Here is a 25,777-nt window from a genome sequence, read left to right as displayed (position 1 = left end):
CTTGATCGTTCCTATTCTATAACATGTTTGTGTGGGTGGGAATATGTATTTAGTAAATACTTACATGTGCTTTGATTTATTCCTGTTTTCAGATGTTTCAGTTTAGTTTACATAAAAAATGGAACTTTGCAAAAAAGCAATGCCTCATTTTTTTATGTTTTAGCATTAATAAGTGAAACTACCTAAAAAGAAAAAAGAAAAGAAAATCAAGTATTTCATAGTTTAATATAAACAATGGAATAAAAGTGACACTTTTACCACTGAATTATCCCTCCTTTTAAATTATACCTGAACAAACTAATGCTCAAGCATTGTGTCTGACTAAAACAAATGATAACAGATTCTAAATTATGTGACAGGAATCTTTTTACAAAAATGCATACTATGTTTTTGTGTGTGCAAATGTAATCGTTTAATGAATTTTTGTACATAATTTCAACAGTCTAGGAAAGAAAAAAGAGACCTCTGTTCTGGTATTTGGGTTTTTGGGTGTCTGCCTGTGAAAGTGGCCCCAAAAAGGGGAGCGGATGATGAGAATTTGTGCCAGCTAGCTGGGGTAGAGAAACTCCTCACAAAGGCTGAATGGGACTTGTAAATGGCAGTAGCAGAAAACACTGCAGGATTTGGAAAAATTATTAACATTTTCTTTGAAGAAATTCAGGTAAATGTATTTTTAATTGTTGAAAATATAAATAATTGTGCCCTTTAAGAGGTCTGGGGTTAATTTCTACACTTAACTCTCACTACAGATTCTTATTCTGATAGGTGAGCTGAATTCCTAACTTTAGCTTTGAAGATGAATTTGTTGTGTGTGTGTGTGTGTGTGTGTGTGTGTGTGTGTGTGTGTGTGTGTGTGTGTTTGTGTGTGTGTGTGTGTAGGTGTGTGTGTGTGTGTGTGTGTGTGTGGAGGGGGGTTGGGGGGGGGCATCTGGGTTGATCAGTCAGTTTTGGTCTTCAACTGTGGGAAGTCATTGATTTACTCAAAGGAATAGAAAGAAGTGCTAATACGGGTGAAAAGTCAAAGTCTGTATCTTATCAGGGTTTTCCGAACAGAATGAGGATCCTGAAGAGAGCCTGTTCAGTCATCCTGAGAACAGGAGTCAGGAGGTACCAGAACACATGCAACAAGGGTAAATATACCTTCTGACATACATGAAACACAGTTAGCAAAGTCTAATTACAGTATACTAATGAGTGATTAATTACTTTCCTCAGATCTCTTCTTTAAGGTTCATCCATCTGTGTCTCAGTCATTGGCTGAAAACAAGCCGGTGGTTGCACTTGAGAGCACCATTGTCACACATGGCATGCCTTACCCACACAACCTCAGGTGCCCTGCATGACCTTAGATGTAAAAAAAACATTTACTAAACCAAATGAAATAGTTTTGAGGAAAATGTTAATAAGATATGTGTGTGCAGCACTGCCACAGAGGTGGAGGCTATTGTACGAGCTGAAGGAGCCACTCCTGCTACGGTTGCAGTGATCGATGGGGAAATCCGCGTTGGTTTATCGGCTGATGAGCTCAACTATCTCGCCCAGTCCAAGAGCCTGCTGAAGGTTTCACGACGTGATCTCCCTTATGTCGTTAGCAAAGTAAGATCTCAAAGACAAAATATAAAGGTATATTTGTTGTAGGACCAAATGCAGTCTCCTCGCAAGACCTTTTACTCCATTTGTTGGAGAGAGAGCATAAGTCTCCTCTCTTTCTGGTTGGCTCATGGGTCCCCTGAACAAAAAAAAAAAAGAATGTAAGCTTTAAAAGTGATTTTCTCGGCGTTTTGACTTCACACCCTGAATCACACAAATGTACCTTTGTACTACAGTTTAAATGAAAAATAATTATGTGTGTTTTGGATCATGTCTGGAACTTAAACATACATTTATTTGCTTGTAAAAGTTCTTAATTAAAAAAAACAACAAATAAATATTTGAGAAATGTCTACTATATATAAGACCGTGTAGAGGATCAGAGCAGACCAGTTCAGGTACAAGCACAACACAGGGTCATGTGACTGAAACCAAGCGACTGCGCAGCCGGATTGTCATTCATGAATCCAACAGAAGAAGGGAAGAAACTGCTCTACTGACAAGAGGTTCTGGTCTAAATGGATCTGAGCCTCCTGCCAGATGGGAGCGAGTCAGAGACTGTGTCTAGTCTGACATGGGTCTGCTGGGTCCTGTATGGAGGGCCGTTTGCAGTCAATGGCCTTCACAGCAGAGCACATGACACGCTGCAGTCTTTTCATGTCCCTGATGGTGGCTCCAGCATACCACACGGTGATTGAAGAGGTGAGGATGGACTCGATGACAGCGGTGTAGGACTGCCTCACCAAATGTACTGATAGGTTGAATTTCTTCAGCTGCATCAGGAAGAACATCCTCTGCTGGGCCTTTTTTATAATGGAGGTGATGGTGGAATCCCACTAGAGGCCTTGGGTGATGGTGGTGCCCAGGAAGCGACATGAGTCCACCATCATGATGGTAGCTGGACAGAGTTATGGGGGTGGAGCTGTGTGCTTCCTAAAGCCATCACCCTTCAATAAGTACATCAGGACACATGGAGTCTAAAGCATGAGGCTCTTGTATCATGGTGTAAAATGGAAATGTTATTTTTACTGAAAAGTGAACTACCTGAGCTTGTAATGTTTTAGTGGTTTATTTAAATTTTAACACAACTCTTTTTTAGGGTCTCTCTGGAGGAACGACAGTCTCAGCTACCATGATAGCAGCACACAGAGCTGGCATCTCTGTTTTTGTCACAGGAGGCATTGGAGGAGTTCATAGAGATGGACAGAACAGTGAGCTGAACTGTGACTTTTACACTTAGTCACAAAAACTGTCACCAACTTCAGATCATTTCACAAAAATCTTCTTTGAAGGCTTGTCTTTGACTGAAGGATCATGTCCCCAGGCCTGGACATCAGCGCTGATCTGACAGAGCTCAGCAGAACTCCTATCGCCGTGGTCTCTGCTGGAGTCAAGTCCATCTTGGACATTGGGCGCACCCTGGAGTTTCTTGTAAGAAAACACGTTTTGGACATTGGACTTGAAACAGCTGCTCACATTTGAATAATTACATATTATAACATTTCAATATAAATAGGAGACACAGGGTGTGTGTGTGGCCACTTACGGACCATCAGAGGATTTCCCAGCCTTCTTCACTCCACACAGTGGATTCACTTCTGCATACAATGTTCACAACCCTAGTGAGGCTGCAAAGCTCATTGGTAAACACAACTCAAAATCCTGGACAGTGATCGACTGTGCTAACACTCTGAGATGTTTCACTTAAATAGTTTTCTTCAATTCAGAACAACCACTACTCTACAAGTTTCCTTCTAACTCACTAAAGCAACTATGTCTATGTCATCAGCTAGCGCCTTGCTGCTGGGTCTTCAAAATGGTGTCCTGATAGCAGTGCCCATCCCAGAAGAGCATGCGGCAGCAGGTCAGCAGATAGAGGAAGCTATACAAGCTGCAGCGACTGAGGCGAGGTGCAGAAAGCTTGTTTCACGTTGCCGTGTGCAACCAGTGTGCAAAAGCCATCTGGTTTTAAGATACTGATCTGTAATGTCAGATGAACTTTTCCTTCTGATTATAGCTTTCTTTTCTCTCCTCTCAGTCTCAAAGGCATCACAGGTAAAGATGTAACACCCTTCATTCTTCAAAAGGTCAGTGATCTGACTCAAGGAAAGTCCCTGCAATCCAGTATCCTTTCAAATCGCTGAATCACTCCAAAGCTGCACACAGAGCTTAACCACACGAAGCAGAACAAGCATCTGCTGAATATCACTGACCAACAATCTGTAACTATTCTGTCCTTGATGTTTCGTGTTTGAAGACATTGCTCTGATTCGTAACAATGCTAAAGTTGGCAGTCAGATCGCTTGTGCATTGTCAAAACAAGTGAGAGAAAAAACATCAAAAAGTCTAATCAGTCAACCTGGAAAAGTAACAGCAGACTCAGATGTTGTGAGTAAGAACATGTTTTACATTGTCTAAAAGTCATATGTGGTGCAGCAAGATGGTGGTTTTGTTTTGCAGGTTGTCATTGGAGGAATTAATGTTGACTTCATAGCTAAAGGCAAAACAAAAGAACTTCAAGTGAGTTTGTTTGCATCATTCATCCTTGGCAGTGCAGATGATAGAAGTGGTTTCTGAGAACACTTCCTGCATCTTTCAGTTTGGACAAACCAACCCAGGAAGCGTGGTTCAGTCATTTGGTGGTGTGGGACGAAACATCGCAGGTGTCTTGTTTTTTTTTTTTTTTTTTTTTTTTGCTTTTTATCTGATTTGTGCACGTTTTCATCAGTATATCTGATTCTGTCTCACACTTTGCTTTTGTCCTTTCTTTGAGACTCTCTGAGTAGATTAGGCCACAAACCCTTGTTCATCTCAGCCACTGGAGCTGATGCAAACGGTGATGCTGAGTTAAACTACTGTAAACATATGGTGAGTGGTCAGACCTAAGCACGGTGAAACATTTTCCGTTTTACACAGAAAACCACGTTTTTCCTGTTTTTGTTCAGAACACAAGTGGTGTGGCTAGGCTAGATATGCACGCCACAGCAACATACTGTGCTGTTATTAATGAAAATGGAGAGCTGAGTCTTGGACTGGGAGACATGGACATCCATCAGGAAATCACAGAGCGATATGTAAGTTGCACTGATGGATTATACATTTAAAAGACTTGTTTTGATGCCATGTATATTTGTAGAAGCACATTAACTTTGTAGAGTATTTTTTATTAATGTTCACTTCATTTTAAACCATTTTAATGACTTCTAATTAAAATAAGCATTTGCAAGAGAAAAACGTATGCAAAAGGAATACTCTTAACAGCATGACCGAATTTAGGTTGTTTCCTATTTTCGTATAGGATTATTATAGTAAACAAATGTCTGCAGCTTTTCATAAATGTCATTGTAATTTTGAGAATATTTAAAAGGGCAGTAAAATGTAAAACCACGTTAACTTTAATGTTGCTGAATAAAGGCAACTTGGGTGGTCAAATGTAGCATAGCAAAAGTCAGAGCTGAGGCTAACCTGCTTTATCTGTAAATTAGCAATTCATGAAAGGCAAGGGACAAACAGTTGTTTCTGACCAAAGTTTCATATTAAGCCACATCTGCAAGTTCTAACCCAACTCGATGTCTAGGATGTGTGAACACTGGTCGCAATAATGTTAACCGCAGAACAACGCTAGGCTGAGCTACAGCAAACGCTAGCCTGAGCCACTGCTAATGCTAGGCCAAACTACTGTTCACACTAAGCTGAACTGCTGGTAACGTCCTTGTGGATGCAAAACAAACAAAAAACAAAACAACTGTTGAAGCACTCACGTTCCAGTATTTACTGTGATACTTTCAGTAAACAACTGCTCTGCAAGCCGCGGGACAGTCATTTGGCTGAACGCTACATATCCCCACTTCACATCTGGCAAAATAATGGTAATATTGCAGGCTGAAGGTTCCTTGTTCAGTAGGTCATTCCCACTTCACAACCATCCTTCACCCCTCACGCCCCCTTACACACAAATTACAGAGTTTACTGCCTTAACTAGCATTGTGAAGCCATCTGAAAAAAAAACAAACAACATTTCGCTCATTTTGTACTCATATCTTGGCTGAGTGGATGGGGTAAACAAGTGGTTCTGTAGGGTTAATTCATGAGTTTGAGGCCCAATCTTAAAACTCGTAATGCACCCTGCGGTTTTCAGCAAAGTGCGCTTGGAGGAAGTGTGCGGTAAGGCTTCGAGTGCGTGTTACACAAGTGTGCAAAGATTTGCCAAATTGAGAAACACATTCTCACACCTGAAGTATCGAAAATTGACAATGGGGAGGGAGTCTCAACGCGTCGGGGGGGGGCGACACGCTGCGCCAGAGCGTCGGTTTCCGACGCCTGAGGTAAAACGGAGATTTGACCAAATCCTGACCTTTACCCTCTTGCTATTTAACATTCCCCTCACCCCAATCCTGCTCCCTCATGCAAAACTTTGTTCCTGGTTTTAACATCTCTCTCAACCATGGTGAACGGGAATTTTAGAATGAGAAACAGAGTTAATGTTAGGATGGGGGTGAGGTTCCCCCAATGCAGCTCTGGTTGAATAGCAGGAGGTTAGAGGTTGAATGTCAGTGAAACGTGCGTTTTACCCATTGACATATAAATATTGGACAATGGGTTTCCATACATTAAATAACATGTTTTGGAGGATAAATGGGAGGTGGCCACCACCGCCATTTTGACCGTGTCACAGGTTCCGTCAAGCTCAGACAATTCCACAAAAGGGAAGAGAGGTGGAGCTGAGGGTGGGGCTGTAAGGCTGGGATCAACCAAGCCCCCACAATGCAGCTCTAAAATTGAGGCAAACCTGGAAATGGAATAAATTGCAGTTCCACCCTCATCCGCTGGGGGCTGGTGCCAGAAGGAGCAAATCCTCATTGACTCCCACGTTAAAAATACCAATTTCACAGCAGAAATAAACATGTTTACAGCCTGGGTGATTTTTTTTTCTCACTCTTCTGTTTAAGTGTATTAAAAGCCTAAAATTCTGTATAATTAATGAGCATCAGACCCACGTGATCGCCACCTCAGACCCACGTGACCACAGAGCTAGCTCCGTGGAAAGGCCTCAGTAGAACCTCGGTCTGGCCTGGAAACTGTTACGGCATTTTGAGTCTCTGTGTTTGTGTATTCTTGTTTGTATATTATTTGTGCAATTGTTGGACAAAATGACTTGCTGTGGCATGAATTGCACTAATAGAGCGTCCAAGGAGTCTCCACTTCATTTTTTTTTTGGTAAGTAAAATGATATTTATGTATTTTAGGTCACTGCTGAGCTGAGCTTAGATTTGAACATGTACTGTTTAACCATGAAATTTAAATGTAATAGGGTAAAACCCAGTGCATTTAACATAATGCTGCACTTTAGAAAATGGGTTGAAATATAACATGTTGGTGGAGCTGGGTTCCGACTATCGGCTTGTGGAGCTCTCGGGAGACCGATGTTTTCCACCCGTTTCTCCCGTGGCTTTGCGGCTTCTGTTTGCTGCGCGGATTGCCGGCTGTTTCTGCCTGCAGCTCTGCGCATCTCTGTCTGATCGCGGCTTCTGTTTGATGCGCGGGCTGCCGGCTTGTGGAGCTCTGGGATGGAAACCTTTCCACCCGGTTCTCCCCAGCGGCAGCTCTGCGCATCTCAGATCGCAGCGGCGCTGCTGTGCGGCTGCCAGCTTGTGGAGGTCTCGGAGACCTCTGTGTTTGATCCGGTTTCACCCAGCGGTCAGCCCGGCGTATCTCTGACTCAGAAGCTCTGGTGTTGTGCACAGTTAACTCCAGTTGTAGCTAGGTTGCTACCTCCGTTAGCTTAGCTCCCAACTCCGCGTTAGCTTTAGGTTAGCCAGGGTTAGCTTCAGGTTAGCTTGTAGCTAGTTTGACCGGGTGTCGTCAGTTGATCCCAGCCTTACAGCTCCACCCTCAGCTCCTCCTCTTTTCCCTTTTGTGGAATTGTCTGGGCTTGACGGAACCTGTGATACGGTCAAAATGGCGGTGGTGGCCACCTCCCATTTGGCCTCAAAAACGTGATATTGGAGCCTATGGAAAGGAGATGTCCAGTATATATATGTTGATGGGATCAACTGACGATACCCGGTCGAACTAGCTACAAGCTAACCTGAAGCTAACCCAAAGCTAACGCGGAGGTGGGAGCTAAGCTAACAGAGGTAGCAACCTAGCTACAACCAGAGTTAAAGTTAAACTTAAACTTAAAGTCCCATTAGTTGTCACACACACTGATGTGAGTGCGAAATTTGTTCTCCGCATTTGACCCATCCCCTGGGGGAGCGGTGAGCTGCAGACACAGCGGTGCTCGGGAACCATTTGGTGGTTTAACCCCCCAATCCAACTCCTTCACAGCCTACTGGTTGGGCAGCACACCAGACTAAAGACCAAAGGTGACAGATCATTTGCTGCTGTGGCCCCCAGACTCTGGAACTCTCTCCCCCTGAGCCTGAGATCAGTGGACTCAGTGGTCTCCTTCAAAAAGCAGCTGAAGACTCACTTGTTCAAGCTGGCTTTTGTATGAACTTCTTCAACCCCTCTCTCTTTATTCTGCTCTCCCTACCTATTCCACCTTCCTCAGGATCCACTGATTTCCCTCTTTCCTATTCACTCTCTCTCTTTCTTAACATTTTTTCTTTTAAATCGCAATTGCTTATTTTTGCTCATTTTAAATATATTTTTTGACATTTTCTAAATGCTTTTTTATATTTTTACTTTTTTTTTGTGAAGCGCCTCGTGATTTTTATCTTGAGAGGTGTTATAGAAATGATATTTTCTTCTTCTTCTTCTTAATGCTGAGTGTCAAGCAGGGAGGCATTGGGTCCCATTTTTTCAAAGTTTTTGGTATGACCCGACCAGGAATCAAACCCTGATCTCCCAGTCTCAGGGCGGACACTCTACCACTAGGTCACTGAGCTGTGCACAACACCAGAGCTTCTGAGTCAGAGATACACCGGGCTGACCGCTGGGTAAAACCGGGTGGAACACAGAGGTCTCCGAGAGCTCCACAAGCCGGCAGCCGCACAGCAGACAAGCGCCGCTGCGATCTGAGATGCGCAGAGCTGCCGCTGGGGAGAACCAGGTGGACAGGTTTCCATCCCAGAGCTCCACAAGCCGACAGCCCACGCAGCAGACAGAAGGCGCGATCAGACAGAGATGCGCCGAGCTGCGGGGAGGGGAGAACCGGGTGGAAAACAAAGGTCTCCCGAGAGCTCCACAAGCCGATAGTCGGAACCCAGCTCCACCAACATGTTATATTTCAACCCATTTTCTAAAGTGCAGCATTATGTTAAATGCACTGGGTTTTACCCTATTACATTTAAATTTCATGGTTAAAAAGTACATGTTAACATCTAACTCAGCTCGGCAGTGACCTAAAATACATAAATATAATTTTACTTACCGAAAAAAATGAAGTGGAGACTCCTTGGACGCTCTATTAGTGCAATTCATGCCTAAGCAAGTCATTTTGTCCAACAATTGCACAATTGTCAAAAAAGATTACACAAACACAGAGAATCAAAATGCTGTAGCAGTTTCCAGGCCAGACAAGGCTCTACTGAGGCCTTTCCATGGAGCTAGCTCTGTGGTCAAGTGGGTCTGATGATCATTAATTATTCAAAATTTTAGGCTTTTAATGCACTTAAACAGAAGAGTGAGAAAAAAAATTCACCCCCCTCAGAGTTGTCATGAGTGTAAACTAGATCATTTAAACCAAAAACATGTTTTGGTACCAGGCTGTAAACATGTTAATTTCTGCTTTGAAATGGGTATTTTTAACATGGAAGTCAATGAGGATTTGCTCGCTTCTGACACCAGCCCCCAGCGGATGAGGGTGGAATTGCAATTTTTGTCACTTCCGCGTTGGCCTCAATTTTTCACCCACATTGTGGGGGCTTGGTTTTACCGCGGGCGTCGGATGCTCTTGCAATCCCAACGTGTCGGAAACAAATGCTTGGTGACCCTCGTCAGTTTTCGACGCTTCGAGAATGTGTTGAAGTGAGACTGGGAGCACTTCATCATTGCTTGTAACGCATGCCGGCACCCTGCTTGCTGTGCAATTTTTTATTTTTTTTAAACCTTTATTAACACCTTTCAAACATACAACCAAACAATTATTTGAAATAAATTTACATTCATTGCTGGCTTGTCTAAAACATTCAGAGCATTAACTAATCATCCTAAAATGAACCACTTTCATCAGAAAATACATATTTTCAGAAAAGGGACTTTATCCTTGTCTCCCGCTGCAATGGATTGTGGGTACTACCCTTCGCCCAAGTTTGCATTGATGCAGACTTGGGTGAAGTGTGGATCAAGGGTGCAAATGGGGCGTGATCAACTTCTGCACTTGATAATCGGGACATTTGCACCCCTGGTCCGGACTGCACATCTGAAGGGTACAAGGGTGAAAGAGTGAGCATTGGGACTGGGTCTTCGTCAAGCCACGTATGAGTGCTTCTGGGTCACTGTGAGCACCAACAACATTTCTCATGCTATACAGAGGCTCAAAGCACTGTTTCTAATTGTAAATAAACAGCTATCCACTGCCACTTTAACAGGTGTCACAGTTTGAGAGGCAGATTTCTTCAGCTCCTCTTGTGTGTCTTGATGGAAACATCCCAATCTCCACCATCAACTATGTCTGCTTGCTTGCAAAAAAGCACAACATAAATGGTAAATATAAAGAAATCATCTGAATTTAGATGACTATTATTGAAGGTGTTTTACCTGATTTAAACCCCCAGTTTGGTTTGAACCTACGGACAAAGAAAAGGCTCGTAAACCCTTCCTGTCTGATGCCTGGAAGTTTTTGTCCTATTCATCTCCAAACTTGGCAGAGCTGTGCATCATGAATAAAACCTTGGGTATCTCCACCCCAGATGGTAAAATGTTTGTTTCTTTTCTTTTAGGTTTTTATCATTTTTACAGCAAAATTGTCTATTCATGAGTCAAACCCAGTTTCCACAGTTGGGTTCTTGCAAAGAAAGCAAATGATTTAATGTAAGCTGTGGCTGTAATCTCTTGGCAGAGCTGCCAAACACTCTCGATGAGATCCTGAAAGCTGCTGCGGCTCTTTCACGCCCTCTTCTGGAGCATCTTCACTGTTTAGTGGTGACTCTTGGACCTCATGGTGTGCTGCTGTGTGGAGAGCATGAAGCAGGCACCATTAACTTGCAACCAAGAAAACTGAAGAAAGTGAGTACTAATCAATATGACTTGATGATGATGGTCGCTAGTAAGAGATATCTTTGCTGCACTCGTATTTGCAGAGGAAGCAGATTTGTGCTCTACACTACCCAGCGATGACTGTGACCCCAGAGGAGATACTGAACGTGTCAGGCGCAGGAGACAGGTGCTAAAATTTACTTTCACTTCTGAGTAATATTTCTGTTTAGTTTTCACACACTCTCTTTAGGTGTGTGAACTTCTCTAATTCTTTTTTAATTCTTTAAGATAAGAAAATATTCAGAAGAGTTTAAATTAGGACATTAATTTTCACTTTGTTGGCAGTCTTGCAGGAGCTTTAATAGCAGGGATTCTCCAGGGGAAAGACACTGACACCTGTGTTCAGATGGGGCTCCTGGCTGCAAGGATGTCCCTTTCCTCACCACACCCCATCTCCCCGATGCTCACCTTAGACTCTGTGGATCCCAACAAAATCCAGACACAAAAGTGGCAAAAGCCAACATTTGTTAAAATAGATCAAGATTCAGGCATACATTTTTGAGTTTTACTTGTAGTGGGCTATTTTAATCAAATCTTGTTTAACTTAAAATCATACAAGAAGTGGATTAAATTGTAACTGTGTTATTGAATTTTAATACAGTAAGTTTTATCTTTTCAGATTTGATACTTTCTGTTATTCTGTAATAAAATACTTGAAGTTACTCTGACTCATCTTTCACTGGGATGCACAACAAATCCTTAAATTCATATTAGCAGATCATTTTAGCTCAGAGGCATACAATGTCTCAGCATGCAGTTATTTTTGTTAATATTGGTATTTGAATTAGTCTTGTTTTTACAGCGGTTACGTTAGACAGGCTGCTTTTATTGGGCAAACAATAGGACCGTAACAAATTATGTATCTACTTGATCCAATAGATGCTCGGAGAAAAATAACGGGTGATGTGACCACTTGAAATATGAAACTTTGACATTTATAAACTGATTCAGGTGTTGGCATGGTACTTGGGATGTGTGATATAAGAAAATAAATCTTTATAAGAAGATAATTTATCATTTTTTTCAAGCTTTTATGCCATCATAAAATATATATTTTTGTAATGGGTAGAAAATATATTTTGGAAATCATAATAATTGTATTAATTAAATGTTTATATTTATATATAACATAAAGACAATAAATTTATACTTATTTTCGTTTTTTTCCCCATTGCTTTTATTTCAACCCATATGCAGCTTGTAATATATTTTTTTTTTTTTGTTGTTTAAAAACAATAAAATAACTATATAATAAAATCAAATTTTAAAAAATAGAAGGCATGCTACACATTAAAATCGTGCATTTCAAAATTTAAGACATTCTCATGAAAACTCGTATTATAAAAATAATCTTTTTCCTGAACACTATTCAATGTCAATATATTTCAGATGTTTTGTTGTTTAAGAGAACTTATTGGTGCTTATAATTGAACTGTTTATATGCTGCATTATGCATCTAACACAATGTGTATAATACATGTCATTCTAATAAACACAAAAGTCAAACCAGTCCCTTTTCTGGTTCAAATCTCATCTTGACCTCAGGGTTGAGGGTGGAACACGTTTAAAAACTCTGTTTCCCAAGTTGCATCTCTTCATCTGCGCAGACTCAGTACTAACGAATACTTGCCCCTCTCCCTCCTCCCTACTATAATGCTAGCTAAGATGGTGGTTTGAGCGTAATTTCTCTTAACAATACCAAGAAAAGAAAGGGGCAAAATATCTTTATAGCATTTTGATTATAGCAGATCAACCCGTCTACAGTTATCGTAAGTGACCATTTATAGAAATCTTGCCATTTCACGTAGATTGGCTTCCAGCCCCCGCCCAATTTGGTGTGACTCCTTTGGAGTGGAATCCTCAGCTAAATACGGACAGGGTAAGTAACGCTAACGTTAGCTGAACAAGTCGGGTTCCGTCTTACTTCAGCGAATAAAGGGCAGGCGTGCCTCTTATGAGCTTATTTACTAACTTAATGTTCTTTTCCATGCCTGTTGAACAATTCTACAGGTAATATTTATGACTTTGAGCGATGTCAGTTGTTTATAAGGCCAACAACTTGCTTCCAGATGAGCGCTAGCTTTGCTAGGCCGCATCGTAAGCTCGGCTCCAAAACCTCGTACATTTTAATGAGAATGTAGCATAGAAGCTAATCGCGCAGCAAAAACCAAGCTGTCACTTGTATCTGCACCGTAGCGTCATGTCAGTTTTTTTTATAATAGCGGACTTCACTACTAAGCTAGCTATCATTAGTGTGTGTTTTGTTGTTGTGATTACAATAGTAGTTCAAACGGTGTTAATAGTCAGACCGGCTTTGTCAGGTAACATCTGTCATAATGTACGATCCAAAAGACAGGAGCAGTCTCCGGCTAAAGTTACCAGCCTGGTTTATCTGCCTCCTTCACCGGAGGTGTCAGAGAGGCAGAGAGACGGACAGCGTCTTGTGAATGTTTGCTTGTTAACAGCGTACTGACAAGCATCTTAAACGCTGGCATGTCTTCTGAGTTAACATCCCCCGTGCGGGCTTTTGTCCGTCTGGGTTTGTCACGAAGTGGAATCAACTGGCGTGAGTGTTGTCATGTAGAAATCAGTCTCGATGCCATCAGGAGTTTCCTTTAGAAATCAACCACAGTGAAATGTCTCCCATCAAACGTTTGTCACGACAGTGTTGTCAGCCTACAGATGCATCCTATCGAGCTGAGTTTTCAGCTCGTTTTTTCACCTTGTTGATGTGTGGTCATTTGTTCATGAAGACGTCCAGCAAAATGCATCTGTCTCAGCAAATTTTAAACCCATGAAGATAACACCAGAACATGATGAATGTGTTTGTTCTGCTTTAAGAGCATCACTGTGGTTCATAGACCTGAGTGATGCTTTCAGACCGTCTTGTTCCATCAGCAATTCTAAACTCAAGCTTATTAAATGTACTGATGTGAAATCCTAAGTAATAGTTGGCCAGTATGAAATGGTGCTCGTTAAAATTGGTAAAAAAAAAAAAAAATTCAGATTTTCGGGGTTTTATGCCACCAAATTTTTATTTAAAGAAAAGCAGCATATAATATACAAAGAAAATCCATAAATGAGTGTTTGTTGACATCACGAGTTGCATTACAAACCCATACACCTTTACATCACTGTGAACACTTTTTCTGTTTGTTTTAAAGCCAAGTAGCAAAGAAGAGTGAGAGCCTTGAAGATGTTATCAAAAAGGCAGAAAGGAGTGTCGTATAAACCAACACTATTGAGCTGTGATGGTTTTAGTCAAGCATAACAATCATTTTGGAAACTAAAATTTTGCAAAAATGTGTTTTATTATATTTAAACATGTGTTCCTTCGATTCTGCATTTGTGTTTCTACCTTCTACCATATACAGGTTTTATTCTGTTTTTATTTGCAGCAGCAATACTCCTACATGCATCATTCAACAGCACCATTATAGTCTTTCTTTACACCATCAGACCAATATTTATTTTAATAAAAAGCTGCTTCCTGTCACACTTCAGGCCTCTCATGTATTGCTGTTCTTTTTTTTAATGTTGCGTTTCTTCAGAGGTTCATTTAAGACGTTTCTGATCCAGTTGTCACACCAGTTTCCTGACTTGTGCATGAAATGCTTGTTCTAACAGTTTTCTATTTCTTTACCACCCTACACTTCATGGACTGAATAGCTCTTTGACTTCCTCAAAGAAAGATCACCCGCTGTTCTGCCTTTGATTATACATTTGAAACTGTAGATTGATTGGAGGTGGTGATTTGACTTACGTTGTTTGGGTTTTCTTTTGTCAGCCTGCTTCTTGATGAGGTAGATTTCACCTCGGGTCATGCTCATGGCACACTTGTAACTCTGTTCCATCAGGCTCATTCCCCCCTCTCTGCTATTTTATGAATGATGGCATTAACAAACTGTGCCTATTTCCAGGTTAACGAGGTTTTCCCCTGAAACAGTCTGTTCTAAACCTTTTATTTATTTATTTATTTATTGCTAATTAGAGCATCTTGTATTTATTTGTGGTCATATTTTTCAGAACAAATCTTTTAGTAGGAATTAAGGAATTCTGAAAGACAAAACTGGGAACAAAAAGAATCTAGTGGTGGAAAATCAAACTCTGAAAAGGATTTTAATGAATTTCTTACAGCTCTGATTAAATGCTTTTGAGAAAGTAAAAATGTGGTTAACGTTGAGTTTGTGAGCATAACATTAAGTGTGAGAAAATGTTGACTAATTTCATTTCGTGCTTGCGTCCCTCTGGACGTGATGGATAATGTGGATTTGTCACTGGAGGAACATTTTGTTTCATGTAGCGTAAATAAGTTGAGTCCAGCATCAGGAATAGTTGTGGCGGTGCAGTTTGGCACATTTATGAAACTGAACCAGGATCTTAATTCCCAGCCTGTGGCCCGCCCAGGTTAGCTCAAATCAGAATATTTGGAGTTTGTAATGAAGAACTCTGCTGATAAACCGGTCCAACCTACTATTAATGAAAGTAACGTTGTTTTCTGTCTGTTCCCTGTAGCCTCGTGTTCTGTGACCAGCCTTAGTACAACTCAACCTCACTGTGCACTAGGATGTCCCACAGCCCTGAAATGAAGGACGACCCCATGGAGTGCCCTCTGTGCATGGAGCCGCTGGAGATTGACGACGTCAATTTCTTCCCTTGCACCTGCGGCTACCAGATCTGCCGCTTCTGTTGGCACCGCATTCGCACAGACGAGAACGGCCTCTGCCCAGCCTGCAGAAAGGTGAGGGGAAGATGTTCGGTTTACCAGGATCTGTGTCAGCGTTGGGAGTTTTAACTGCAGCTCATCACGTTTTACTGATTCCAGCTCCAGTCTTAAGTTTTGAGCTAGCTCTTTGTGTCTGTGTGTAGCCGTACCCAGAGGACCCGGCTGTGTACAAGCCTCTGTCACAGGAGGAAATCCAAAGGATAAAGAACGAAAAGAAGCAGAAACAGAATGAGAAAAAACAGAAGGTGACAGAAAACCGCAAACATCTGGCAAGTGTCAGAGTGGTGCAGAGAAACCTGGTGTTTGTGGTGGGGCTCTCGCAGCGACTCGCTGACCCGGAGGTGAGTACGAATATCTGCAGCTAGTGTTATCTCAGCTCAGAGTTGGTACACAAGTCCTGGGTGTGAAAACGATAAACTGCATGTCCTAAATGATTTTGTTTTCCTCGCAGGTCCTGAAACGACCAGAATATTTTGGTAGATTTGGGAAAATCCATAAAGTGGTCATCAACAATAGCACATCTTACGCAGGGTCACAGGTGAGAGGTGTTAAAGGAGTTATCACTGAATTAGTAAATAGACGATCACATTAATAATGGGTCCTCCTGCAGCAGAAAGCACCTGAACACAAACGGACGTAGAAGTTTTGTTTGACTTCCATGTTTACCTTCATTTTTGTGTTTGTTCCTCAGGGGCCCAGTGCCAGCGCTTACGTCACTTACATCCGCTCTGAAGATGCTCTAAGAGCGATACAGTGTGTTAACAATGTGGTTGTGGATGGCAGGACACTCAAGGTAAGAAGCTACCCTCTGTTTTTCTTAGGTTTATTCTGGTTTCCATCGTTTTTACTACAATTAGGATACATTGTATGTGTGTAAAAGAGAAGTATCAGGTGTAGCTTCTATTTTCCTGCATCATTCTGAAGCATCACATAAAGAATATCCTGCTCTCCCCTCACAGGCTTCTTTAGGAACAACTAAATACTGCAGTTACTTCCTCAAAAGTATGCAATGCCCCAAACCTGACTGTATGTATCTACATGAATTAGGGGATGAAGCAGCTAGCTTTACAAAAGAGGAGATGCAGGTATGTGTGAACAGAAGATGGAAGTTTTCTTCCTTGACCTAAATTGGACGTTTTATTTAAGCAATTTTGTTTTTCAAGGCTGGGAAACATCAAGAATACGAGCAGAAACTCCTCCAAGACCTCTATAAAATAAACCCTAGCTTTCTACAACCTCCAGCCTGTGGAGCGGAGAAGTCCAAGAGTAAACCCAACTCCACACAGAGGTCAGTGCGGTTCTGCTTTTGGCTCGTCGCTCGGTCACAGCGTAGTGCTTGATGCTTTCATTTGCTCCTGCTTTATGACAGATCCAACAGTAGCAATGGTAAAGACGGGTGGCCTACACTGTCCGGACATAACAAATTGGCCAACGGACTTTCAGAAGACCGCAAGTCCCCTCCGCTGCTAGACTATCTAGACCAGGAAGCTAGTAATTCAGACGGGCTAGAATCAGAGCTGGTTCCTGGCCAGCGTCCTGCCTTGTCCCCTTTCTCCTCCACCTGTGACAGTAATAGGTAATGCCACTAGTTAGAAAAGGGTTTACATGTTGTGTGTATGAAATGTTCTGATCTGTGTGTGTGCTCTCTGCTCTCAGTCCTAATGAGAAACCTTCTGAGTCGATGGCTTTGGTGAATGGAGAGACTTTACAACAGGTGACGAGGCTTGTTTGGTTTGTTTGAATAAACGACGAAGCAAAGTGGAGTGGGATTAGCGGGAATCTCAAACGTATGTGTCTGGTTTTGTAGATACCCACCAGTGATTCTCCCTCCCCTCCCCCGGGTCTAACCAAACCCATCTTGGTGGTGCCTATCAGCCTGTCGGACATTTCGGCCCGTTCGCCCTTCGAAGGAGCTGCAGCAGAGTCCCAGTCCCTCTTTTCAGACAACAGCAACTTCAGACATCCTAACCCTCTCCCTGCTGGCCTGCCCCCCTTCCCCAGCTCCCCCCGCGGCAGTTCTGACTGGCCCATGACTCCCGAACCACAGAGCCTCTTTACATCAGGTATTCGCTCGTTTCATCGCTGTAATTGTGGCAGAGATGTCAACTGGTTTAGGTGGAGTAAATTGTTTACTTATTTATTTATTTCAACATAGAGGTAACAGTAGATTGGTCTTGATCTTCTAACCTTCTATGTTGTTGTTTTTTTTCTCCTCCGTCAGACACAATACCGGTGTCTTCCTCAACAGACTGGCAGGCGGCCTTCGGCTTCGGCTCGTCCAGTAAACAGCAGGATGATGATCTGGGCTTCGATCCCTTTGATGTCACCCGCAAGGCTTTAGCCGACCTAATAGAGAAGGAGCTGTCGGTGCAGGATCAGAGCCCCTCGTCCCCCGGGCCTCTCACCCAAGGCAGTGGCCACGGGCCCGGCCTGCCACCCTCCAACCCAAACCCCGGCTCCTTCCACCACTTCTCCAGCGGCCTGCCGCGGGTCCACCACCTTCACCACAGAGCCATCTACAGCTCCTTCAGTTTCCCCGGCGGTCACAACAGCCAGGCCAGTCAGCAGCAGCCACCAGCCGCCAGACACCCCTGGATGGGCGTCCCCACAAGAAATAACCTCACACATTTGAACCACTCAGTCAGTGCTGCCTCACACAGTAACATCCTGGACCTGAATCTGCCCCCTCAGCACAATACGGGGCTGGGAGGGATCCCCATCTCAGGTATCAGACACCTGGGTCACCTTGGTGGCTTTTGTGCTTCCCAATGTTAGAACAACACATTAAAACAGAGACTGAAGATGAAGATGGGAGGAGAGTCACAGCTAGACGTGATTAGTGTGTATTGATTTTAAATGAGAGGAGAATAGATCAGCTCTGGGCTAAATCAGTTCTCTGTGATCTAAACACATTTTTTCTGTTTTCTCCTGCAGAAAACAGCGGCTCTATAGACGGATTAAATGTGAAAGAGTGGCAAGACGGACTGAGGGCTCTTCTGCCCAACATCAATATCAACTTTGGTGGCCTCCCAAACTCCTCCTCCTCTTCATCTTCCTCATCCTCCAACAGTGTTAACCACACTGGCGGGTCAGTAGGGCCAACAGGAATGTCGCACAGCCTCAGCTGGGATGGCACAGCCAGCTGGATGGATCCTGCTATCATCACAGGTAGTTTAGCTCTTTTCATCTCAATCATATTAGCTCCTAAAGGTGGTCATTAGCCTGGCAGGGTATTTTGTCCTTCAGCAGCAAAAGGACACAAAAGTAGCCTGATTTACAGACCAAGTTCACCTAGAAACATTTTTTTAAATTCATTTTCAGAATGCGATGGTCACTTTGAGTGAAATGTGAAAAGCCTTCCACACCTATTTCATGCAAAATCTGCTGAATAGAAAATAAGCGGTGAAACTCTAGGAAACGTCACTCTGTCACTTAACGTTCATGGACTCTACCATCTTGGCTTACGACGGGGAAGGCTGTTGTTGGTTTAGTGCCCAGAAAAAGGCAAAGAACATCTTGGCTAGGGATGGGTACCTTTGACATTTGAATCGATTCGGTACTAATTCCCGGTACCTAGGAATCGATACCGGTACTTAATGGTACCAATATTCGAAACTTTTGAGTGTTTATTATTTTAATTCTCTTTTATAATTAGATATATATTTTTCTCAATATATAACCATATTTGATAAATATCACGATAAATAACATTCAACTGTTTGTATTTTAACATCGTCCTTGTAGTTTTATAAGTTGATAATTAAACTGAAGCAAACATCTTTACTGTGAACTAAATTTACTGTGTATCTTCATTCCTTTTGCCGTCTTTTTTCATTTGATTTTTCCTACTGGGAAGTTAGAATTTCCGAGGAGAAAGCGAACGCACCATTAGCTGATAACAACGGTGGCAATGGAAGCTAACATATCAAGCTAACGTTATCTTAAACAGTTTATTTATCTGCTGGAGGGATTAAAACGATGATGCCTCACACTTAAATCGTTGTCGCTGGTTTCATCTTCACCCAATCACCCGTCGCATTTAGTAAAGTGAAGCCAAACTTTTGAGCGCGTTCATGTTCTTCTAGTCGGAATTTCGGAGTTCCGAGGAGAAAGCAAACGCACCATTAGCAGAATGGAAGCTAACATATCAAGCTAATTATATTTACCTACCGGAGCAGATTAAGATGAGGATGTCTCACTTAGATCGTTGTCGCTGGTTTCATCATCACCCAGTTACCCATCACATTTAGTGAAGTGGACCCAAGATTTAGCGTGCGTTCTTTCTACCCATGTTTACAACACGCTCGTAGCGAGCGACGACATAACGCTCTTGCGCATGCGCAGCTGTCTTGGCAAGTTCTCGTTATGATGGACGGGTACCAAAACGAGGTACCGTTTGAAATGACGTGAATCGGTGCTCGGCCGGTACTATGGAATTCGGTCGGTACCTTAAAAAGTACCGAATTCGGTACCCATCCCTAATCTTCGCTAGTAGAAGCTAACTATTAGCATTAGCAACTCCACCACATGGCAGAACTTCTTGTGTTATTTGTGTAAGTAAAACATCAACATTGCAGCGCAAACAGTCAGTTTTGTTGCTGTTAGCCAATCAGAGGCGAGATGTCAAAGTATCAGGAAACAAAACTCCAAATTCTTCAATGTTGTGCTCACCTCTGCTCTGGCTCACTTCTAGTTCCTGAAACAGGAGCACCAGAGCTTTTTTTCCACAAAGATTGACTCACAAGGCGTTCATTTATACTAGAGACCACTGCAAATGTGTTGAAACAACGAGTGAACTTGGTCTTTAATCTCTTGAGACCCTAATTTGTTTTGGTGTGATTTAAAAAAATAAAATTCTAGCTATTGCAGATTAGTCGACTCAGACGTGAACAAAATATCACTTGGATAAAAAATCTTGTTTAATAAAATAAGAATGTCTTTTTAAAACTTAAATATCAAGTAAAAAATTAAAATAATAGGTCTAAGTTGAAGAGAATAAAACGAGTGCATGAATCCAATGTTCTCACATGTGGCCGCAGAGTCTCAGGAGGTTACAGGATGAAACTTTATTTTCTCACAGTGAAATATTCTTCATATCAGCATCATCTCTGATATTGTTGCATACTTTTTTGTGAAAACTCATAAAGATTTAATTCTGTCACCCTAAACTGGCTTTAGACCATGTTTTTTACATCCAGACAATAATACTGCTAATAATAATAATAATAATGTCATAAGTAAGCACACCCCACCAGGACTCACCTACAGCCAGCTGCTTCTGTAAAGACCCGAGTCTCTAAAGTATCAGTCACTGAAAACTTCTTTGCATCGTTGCCACTGCTTGTATCTGATGATCCATCTCTCCCCCCCCCAGGCATCCCGGCCTCGGCAGGCAACAGTTTAGACTGTCTCCACGACGACAACCCGCCACACTGGCTCAAATCGCTGCAGGCTCTTACAGAGATGGACGGCCCTGCCAGCTCAGCCGTGCCCACACCCCAGCCCCTCCACAGCGGCCTCCTCGATGGCCACCTCCCTCTCCACCACAGAGCCCCCAGTGGCTGGGCTCCCTACCTGCCCCCTCCCACAGCCAACCCTGCCAGTCAGTTCCACTCCCCTCCACCAGGCTTCCAGACCGCCTTCAGACCCCCAGGACAGCCCGCCACAGAGCTACTACAGAGCGCCGCCGTGGATCGCCACTGAACACAGACTGGAGCAGATCCATTAACCTGTTTCCCAACTTTCTACCCACTCATCCTGTTGTCCCGCTTCCTTTCCCCCATGCAAAAACACACCAATCTGCAGAGTATGGGAAAAATTAACTAAATAACTAATTTGCTTTCTTCTTCTTTTTTCCCCTCTTCCTCCTCCCATGCGTCTCCCCTAAAGCCCTGTTTGGTTTTTGTTTGCGGCACACTGGTTCCCAGTACTTTCTGTCTGCTGCCATCACGACTCCTTAGACCTAGTACTGGGAGCAAACGGGAGATTCAACGTGTAGCTTAATGTCACCAGAGCACAAGAATCAGCATAGCATTAAAGAGGCCCAGCGGTGACTCCAGCTGACCCCACAAGCTGGCAATGAAATAAATTAGCAGAAGTGAGGTAATTTTAACAAATGTAACTAATGATTAAGCATGAAAACATTTTGTGTTGTTGGAGAGTCGCGATCAGTCTTTGAGGAATAAAAGCAAGCTGTGAATCTGCTCTTTGAAGCTTTGCCCCAAAGACTCTCATTGTACCCCCCACCCACCCCCCCTTCAGAGAAGACAAACGGTTAAATCTTACAGCCATGTTGTGATTAAAGCAAGGTTAGACAGCGATAAGAGAGGTCAGCACTTAGCCTTTTACTGAAATCAATATAATCTGAAAATATATCCGATTGGACTGGAGGGAGAACGAAGATGCCACCGAATCTGAGAGCACAGGCTATGCATGGGCTCCCTGTTAGGTAGGGACACAAATGGCCTGCATCAGAGGCCACTTGGCTCATGCTCTCTTTAGTGAGGGGCCCCCATGGGCCCCATCCGGCTGGAGGGAGAATTTAGCTGAACCTCTGTATCAGAGGGTAGAGCAGCGCCTTACCACAGGGAGCCGGGGCTGTGGGAACTCATGGCACACATCCTGAGCACTAGGGTTAGACTCTAACAGTGCCACTGTGTGGTACCTACCATACTAGCCCTAACATGGACAGCCACCACATGGACAGGACTCGAGTCAAATACTAATGAGGGTAATGGAGGGTGTCAGGTCCCAGAGGGCTTAAACGAGGCCTTACACAGAGAGTTGAGAGAAAGGAGCTGGAGTGTCTGACTGCTGAGAAATATGCAAGACCGTATGTGACTTCAGCATCCGTGTGTAAGTGTGCATCACAAAAGATGGTGCTGTAAGACCAAACCAAGTACTGAAGTAACAAATCAAGGAGAATCCAGATCCACCTCGCTGCTGCCGTTCCTTTAAAGTCTTAATTCTGATTGGTGTTCACTCTCTTTTCTCTCTCTGACCCCGCCCCACTGCCCGTCCTTCCCCTATTTAACAGTATTCACAAAGATGAACAAAAGTCGTCCAGGAGAAACCAACAGTCACAGTGGGTTTGAACATGTCGCAAGGAAAATTCAAACACCTTTAAGGCGCTTACAGGAAGTGAACTGTCCTCTGCAGGCCTGGGAAAATAAACCTTAAATAAAACAGAGAATTCAGACTTTGTGTTTGTGTTTATTCTCGCTGCCTGGATCAAACATGAAAGCCTTCGTCGCTCATGGATTCAGTGTAGTTGTGTTTACCTATCTCCTCCACAAGGGGGCAGATTGTTTTTCTGTCTTGAGTCAAATCTCTGCAGTCAAACTCCGGCCTGAGCACAAGGTGACACAATGGGGGACGCTGAACAACACTTGACAGATTTTCAAATACGAATCTGATCATTGTTGAAATCACTGGAGGTGTGTAGCTGAGTGAGTGTTATCTGGAAGCAGAGTGGTCTGGCACATTTATCAGGGTCCGATCTGGTGCTGCAGGAAGCTGCTCTGCTCTCTCCTAGCGCACAATGCAGCAGAAACACACACACCTTTTATTATGTCTGACTGATGCTATTAATATAGAAGTCTCACACACTTCATTCAGCCTTTTGGTCACGCGTTATATCCCAAGATTTCATTGAAATCATAAAAAATTAGGTCATTGTTAAGTAACTAAGCAGCATAAAGTGTGTTAGTAAGTTATTGGCTCACTCGGTGCTGCAAGAGCAGCTTCAACGGAGCCGGTTCTGAACATTATTTATTTGGATTTGGACACAAACTTAATATTCATTCTTTTTCAGCTGATGTTTAACCCCAGCAGCTCCTCCATGGGCAAGAGGCGGGTAAACCCCAGACCGGTCGTTAGTCCATACAGGGCTTAATAACAAATGCTCACATTAATAGTTTGATTGGTAATTCTGGGTTGTTTAAAAGGCTAGGTTATCCTGAGTTATCTTTAGTTATGCTGCTATAGGCGTAGACCGCTGGAGGACATATTGACCACTTTCCACTCTACCTTTTTCTACCACTTCTCTCTGATTGCATTATTTCTGCTATTACCTTTTGTTCCATCCCACTCTGGAGTCTAGGAGGTTCTGAGAGGGATGTCCAATATTTAGACTCTTCTGTGAAGTTAAACAAGTTGTTTGGTTTTTGAGTGTCACCGGGGTTACTATACCACAACCCAAATATGTTTACACAAAGGTCCTAATTGGACTTAGCTTTCTTCTACAATAGTACCAACACAGGGGTCACAAACTAGGAGAGGAAGCTACATTACAGGGAAGTTCAACAAAGGCCTTCTACTAAAAGGGCTCTGACCTTAACCAAAAGGGCCTGACTCAAAAAGTGACTCTTTTCTAAAACAAGTAAACGATAAAAAACAACCAAAGGAAATGCTCTCCAAAATAGAGCTATCGGGTAGTACTACTTGAACCCATACGACCAAAAGGCAACACTCTCTGTCTGAAAAGAAGTAAAAACAAGGCCTCACTACAGGCTTCCAGTCAAGAGCTAATTAATCAAATTATTGAGTTATGTAAAAGAAAAAAATGAAGGCTACCAGTTTAACTATTTCTCATAAAACGCCAAAGAGACTAAACAAAAGCAGCTACGTTTGATAAAGGCTCCAAATACTCAAAAGGAGACTAATCCAACACATGAGCTCCCAACCAACTCCTCCGCTCCACCTCTTTGCTCTCGCTACTCTCTCTTTCAGCTCTACAACCTTCTTCCGACTCTACAAACCCTCCCTGAATGAGAGTTCAGCAGCTGATTAGCTTGATGGGGGCAGCTGGGTGGAGCCTTCAGCAGGCTTCTGCATGGAGCCGAACCTGACAGAGCTGACCAGCAGCGATATGGTGAGCAGGCAGGAAGGTGTGCGGGTTTACCCCTGGGGTTGTAACAACGTTGTGTTCTCTCTGACGTGTTTTTTACAGAGGAAGAAGCTACAATGGTTTTCTGCTGAGTTGAGGGGGCCTTCGGCTGGCGCACTGCTGCCAACCACATTCTCCTAATAAAAACATTTTACTTCTTTGAAGTGGAATGTGCTGTTACTAGTTCACTTATAGATTTACTAAGATTAAGACAATGACGTTTATCTCCTAATAACTAGATTATCTACTAAGAAATCGCAATTTAGCTATATACTTTGTGTCTGTGTGTGTGTGTGTGTGTGTGTGTGTGTGGGGGGGGGGGGGGTATTGCGGCGGATGGCTGCTCATACTGAGCCCCAGGGATCCTCTGGAGGTTTCTTCCTTCCTGTTAAAAGGAAGTTTTATCCAGAAGTGATAAACGGAAGTGACGCCACCTGAGCTCTGATGATGCTAGAGTCTCTATTCGAAACATGTCTGTTTAAAGGTAAACAACTATTTTATTACTGATCTGTGTTTAAAAAAAAAGAACAGAGTAATGGATCAGGTTTGAAATCGTTCTTTAAATTAAACAAAAGTGAGCTGTTAAGATGATTTTCTGTGTATTTATAATGACTTATTTAACAACAAATTTAAAATGCATAGTGCTTTATTTTATGTTTAATATTTTGAGAACGATTGAAACTCAAAAAGAAAACAGTCTGAAGCCATCTTCATTCATGAACCTGCTTTAAATAATCTTAGGAGTCGCAAGTCAGATGATACATTCAGGACATCTTTCTCATAATGAGAGTGAAAGTTGGTGGGATTGTGGTGAAACGCCTTTCAGCAGCTCCTGCATGCGATGGATGATTAAGAACAAATAAAAGTCCATGCTCGTCATGTATGTGGTGGTGTTTGGGAAGATGGACATTGGTGGTTCTAGGGGCGGAGCCACAGGGGCGTTGGTCCCTGCTGAACCATGACTGATCCTCTCAAGTGCCTCTGTCCTGTCACTCGTCTATGGAAGAAATACAGTCTCACCAGAATGTGTCTTTTTTTTTGGACAGAATTTTTATTCTGTGACATTATGTATATTTGTTTATGACCTAAAATGCTCCTGCAAAAATTTCATCTGTAAAATCAAAAATGCAGAATTTCAACAACGGAGGTGACCTGGTGACCCAAGCCAATGTAACTGGCACTCAGTTTAATCACGTGGCCTTTGGCCAATAAATTGAAATGTGTACAAAAATTCATATTCTGGTGAGACTGTTTCTTCCATAGGTCTGCCATTGGACTAAACTGATATCTCTGAGGCTGCAGATTCTTTATTTATTCACAGGTTTTGGAAGGAAGAGATGAAATGACACTCCAGTAAAACATGGAGGAGG

The 25,777-nt window shown here is 42.7% G+C and overlaps 2 protein-coding genes across 3 annotated transcripts; both read left to right on the top strand.

Annotated features, from left to right (window-relative positions):
- The first annotated feature begins 539 nt into the window (after positions 1-539).
- On the top strand, positions 540-11,456 carry zgc:136858 (uncharacterized). Of its 2 annotated transcripts, none has more exons than XM_015964026.3 (19): positions 540-661; positions 1,040-1,130; positions 1,216-1,330; positions 1,422-1,596; positions 2,690-2,801; positions 2,915-3,021; positions 3,107-3,233; positions 3,380-3,500; positions 3,629-3,714; positions 3,848-3,978; positions 4,051-4,110; positions 4,190-4,253; positions 4,364-4,458; positions 4,536-4,664; positions 10,128-10,242; positions 10,314-10,451; positions 10,598-10,764; positions 10,839-10,921; positions 11,088-11,273. In XM_015964026.3, exons 1-19 carry the CDS (start codon positions 596-598, stop codon positions 11,125-11,127), a joined length of 2,022 nt encoding a protein of 673 aa, XP_015819512.1. In that variant the 5' UTR covers positions 540-595; the 3' UTR covers positions 11,128-11,273. The 2 variants fall into 2 exon arrangements, with proteins under 2 accessions (XP_015819512.1, XP_015819509.1); XM_015964023.2 differs by having other exon boundaries at positions 541-661; positions 11,080-11,456.
- Positions 11,457-12,185: 729 nt separating this feature from the next.
- On the top strand, positions 12,186-22,718 carry cnot4a (CCR4-NOT transcription complex, subunit 4a). Its single transcript, XM_015964022.3, has 13 exons — positions 12,186-12,673; positions 15,310-15,535; positions 15,664-15,861; positions 15,972-16,058; positions 16,212-16,313; positions 16,480-16,605; positions 16,684-16,808; positions 16,890-17,096; positions 17,177-17,234; positions 17,328-17,583; positions 17,742-18,245; positions 18,455-18,688; positions 20,895-22,718. The coding sequence occupies exons 2-13, from the start codon at positions 15,362-15,364 to the stop codon at positions 21,221-21,223; spliced, it is 2,400 nt and encodes a 799-aa protein (XP_015819508.1). The 5' UTR covers positions 12,186-12,673; positions 15,310-15,361; the 3' UTR covers positions 21,224-22,718.
- Positions 22,719-25,777: the final 3,059 nt, after the last annotated feature.

The sequence above is a fragment of the Nothobranchius furzeri genome, chromosome 4 (genome assembly GCF_043380555.1).
Source record: "Nothobranchius furzeri strain GRZ-AD chromosome 4, NfurGRZ-RIMD1, whole genome shotgun sequence".
Classification (NCBI taxonomy): domain Eukaryota; kingdom Metazoa; phylum Chordata; class Actinopteri; order Cyprinodontiformes; family Nothobranchiidae; genus Nothobranchius; species Nothobranchius furzeri.
This window is presented reverse-complemented; position numbering and strand designations above follow the sequence as displayed.

Excerpts from the sequence above, each read along its gene's own strand:
- zgc:136858 (XM_015964023.2), top strand. The coding sequence starts at position 596 with ATGGCAGTAGCAGAAAACACTGCAGGATTTGGAAAAATTATTAACATT. Across the intron at positions 2,802-2,914 it reads TCATAGAGATGGACAGAACA|GCCTGGACATCAGCGCTGAT; the intron begins GTGAGCTGAACT and ends TCATGTCCCCAG. Across the intron at positions 4,459-4,535 it reads TAAACTACTGTAAACATATG|AACACAAGTGGTGTGGCTAG; the intron begins GTGAGTGGTCAG and ends GTTTTTGTTCAG.
- cnot4a (XM_015964022.3), top strand. The coding sequence starts at position 15,362 with ATGTCCCACAGCCCTGAAATGAAGGACGACCCCATGGAGTGCCCTCTG. Across the intron at positions 16,314-16,479 it reads TGGATGGCAGGACACTCAAG|GCTTCTTTAGGAACAACTAA; the intron begins GTAAGAAGCTAC and ends CTCCCCTCACAG. Across the intron at positions 17,584-17,741 it reads ACAGAGCCTCTTTACATCAG|ACACAATACCGGTGTCTTCC; the intron begins GTATTCGCTCGT and ends CTCCTCCGTCAG.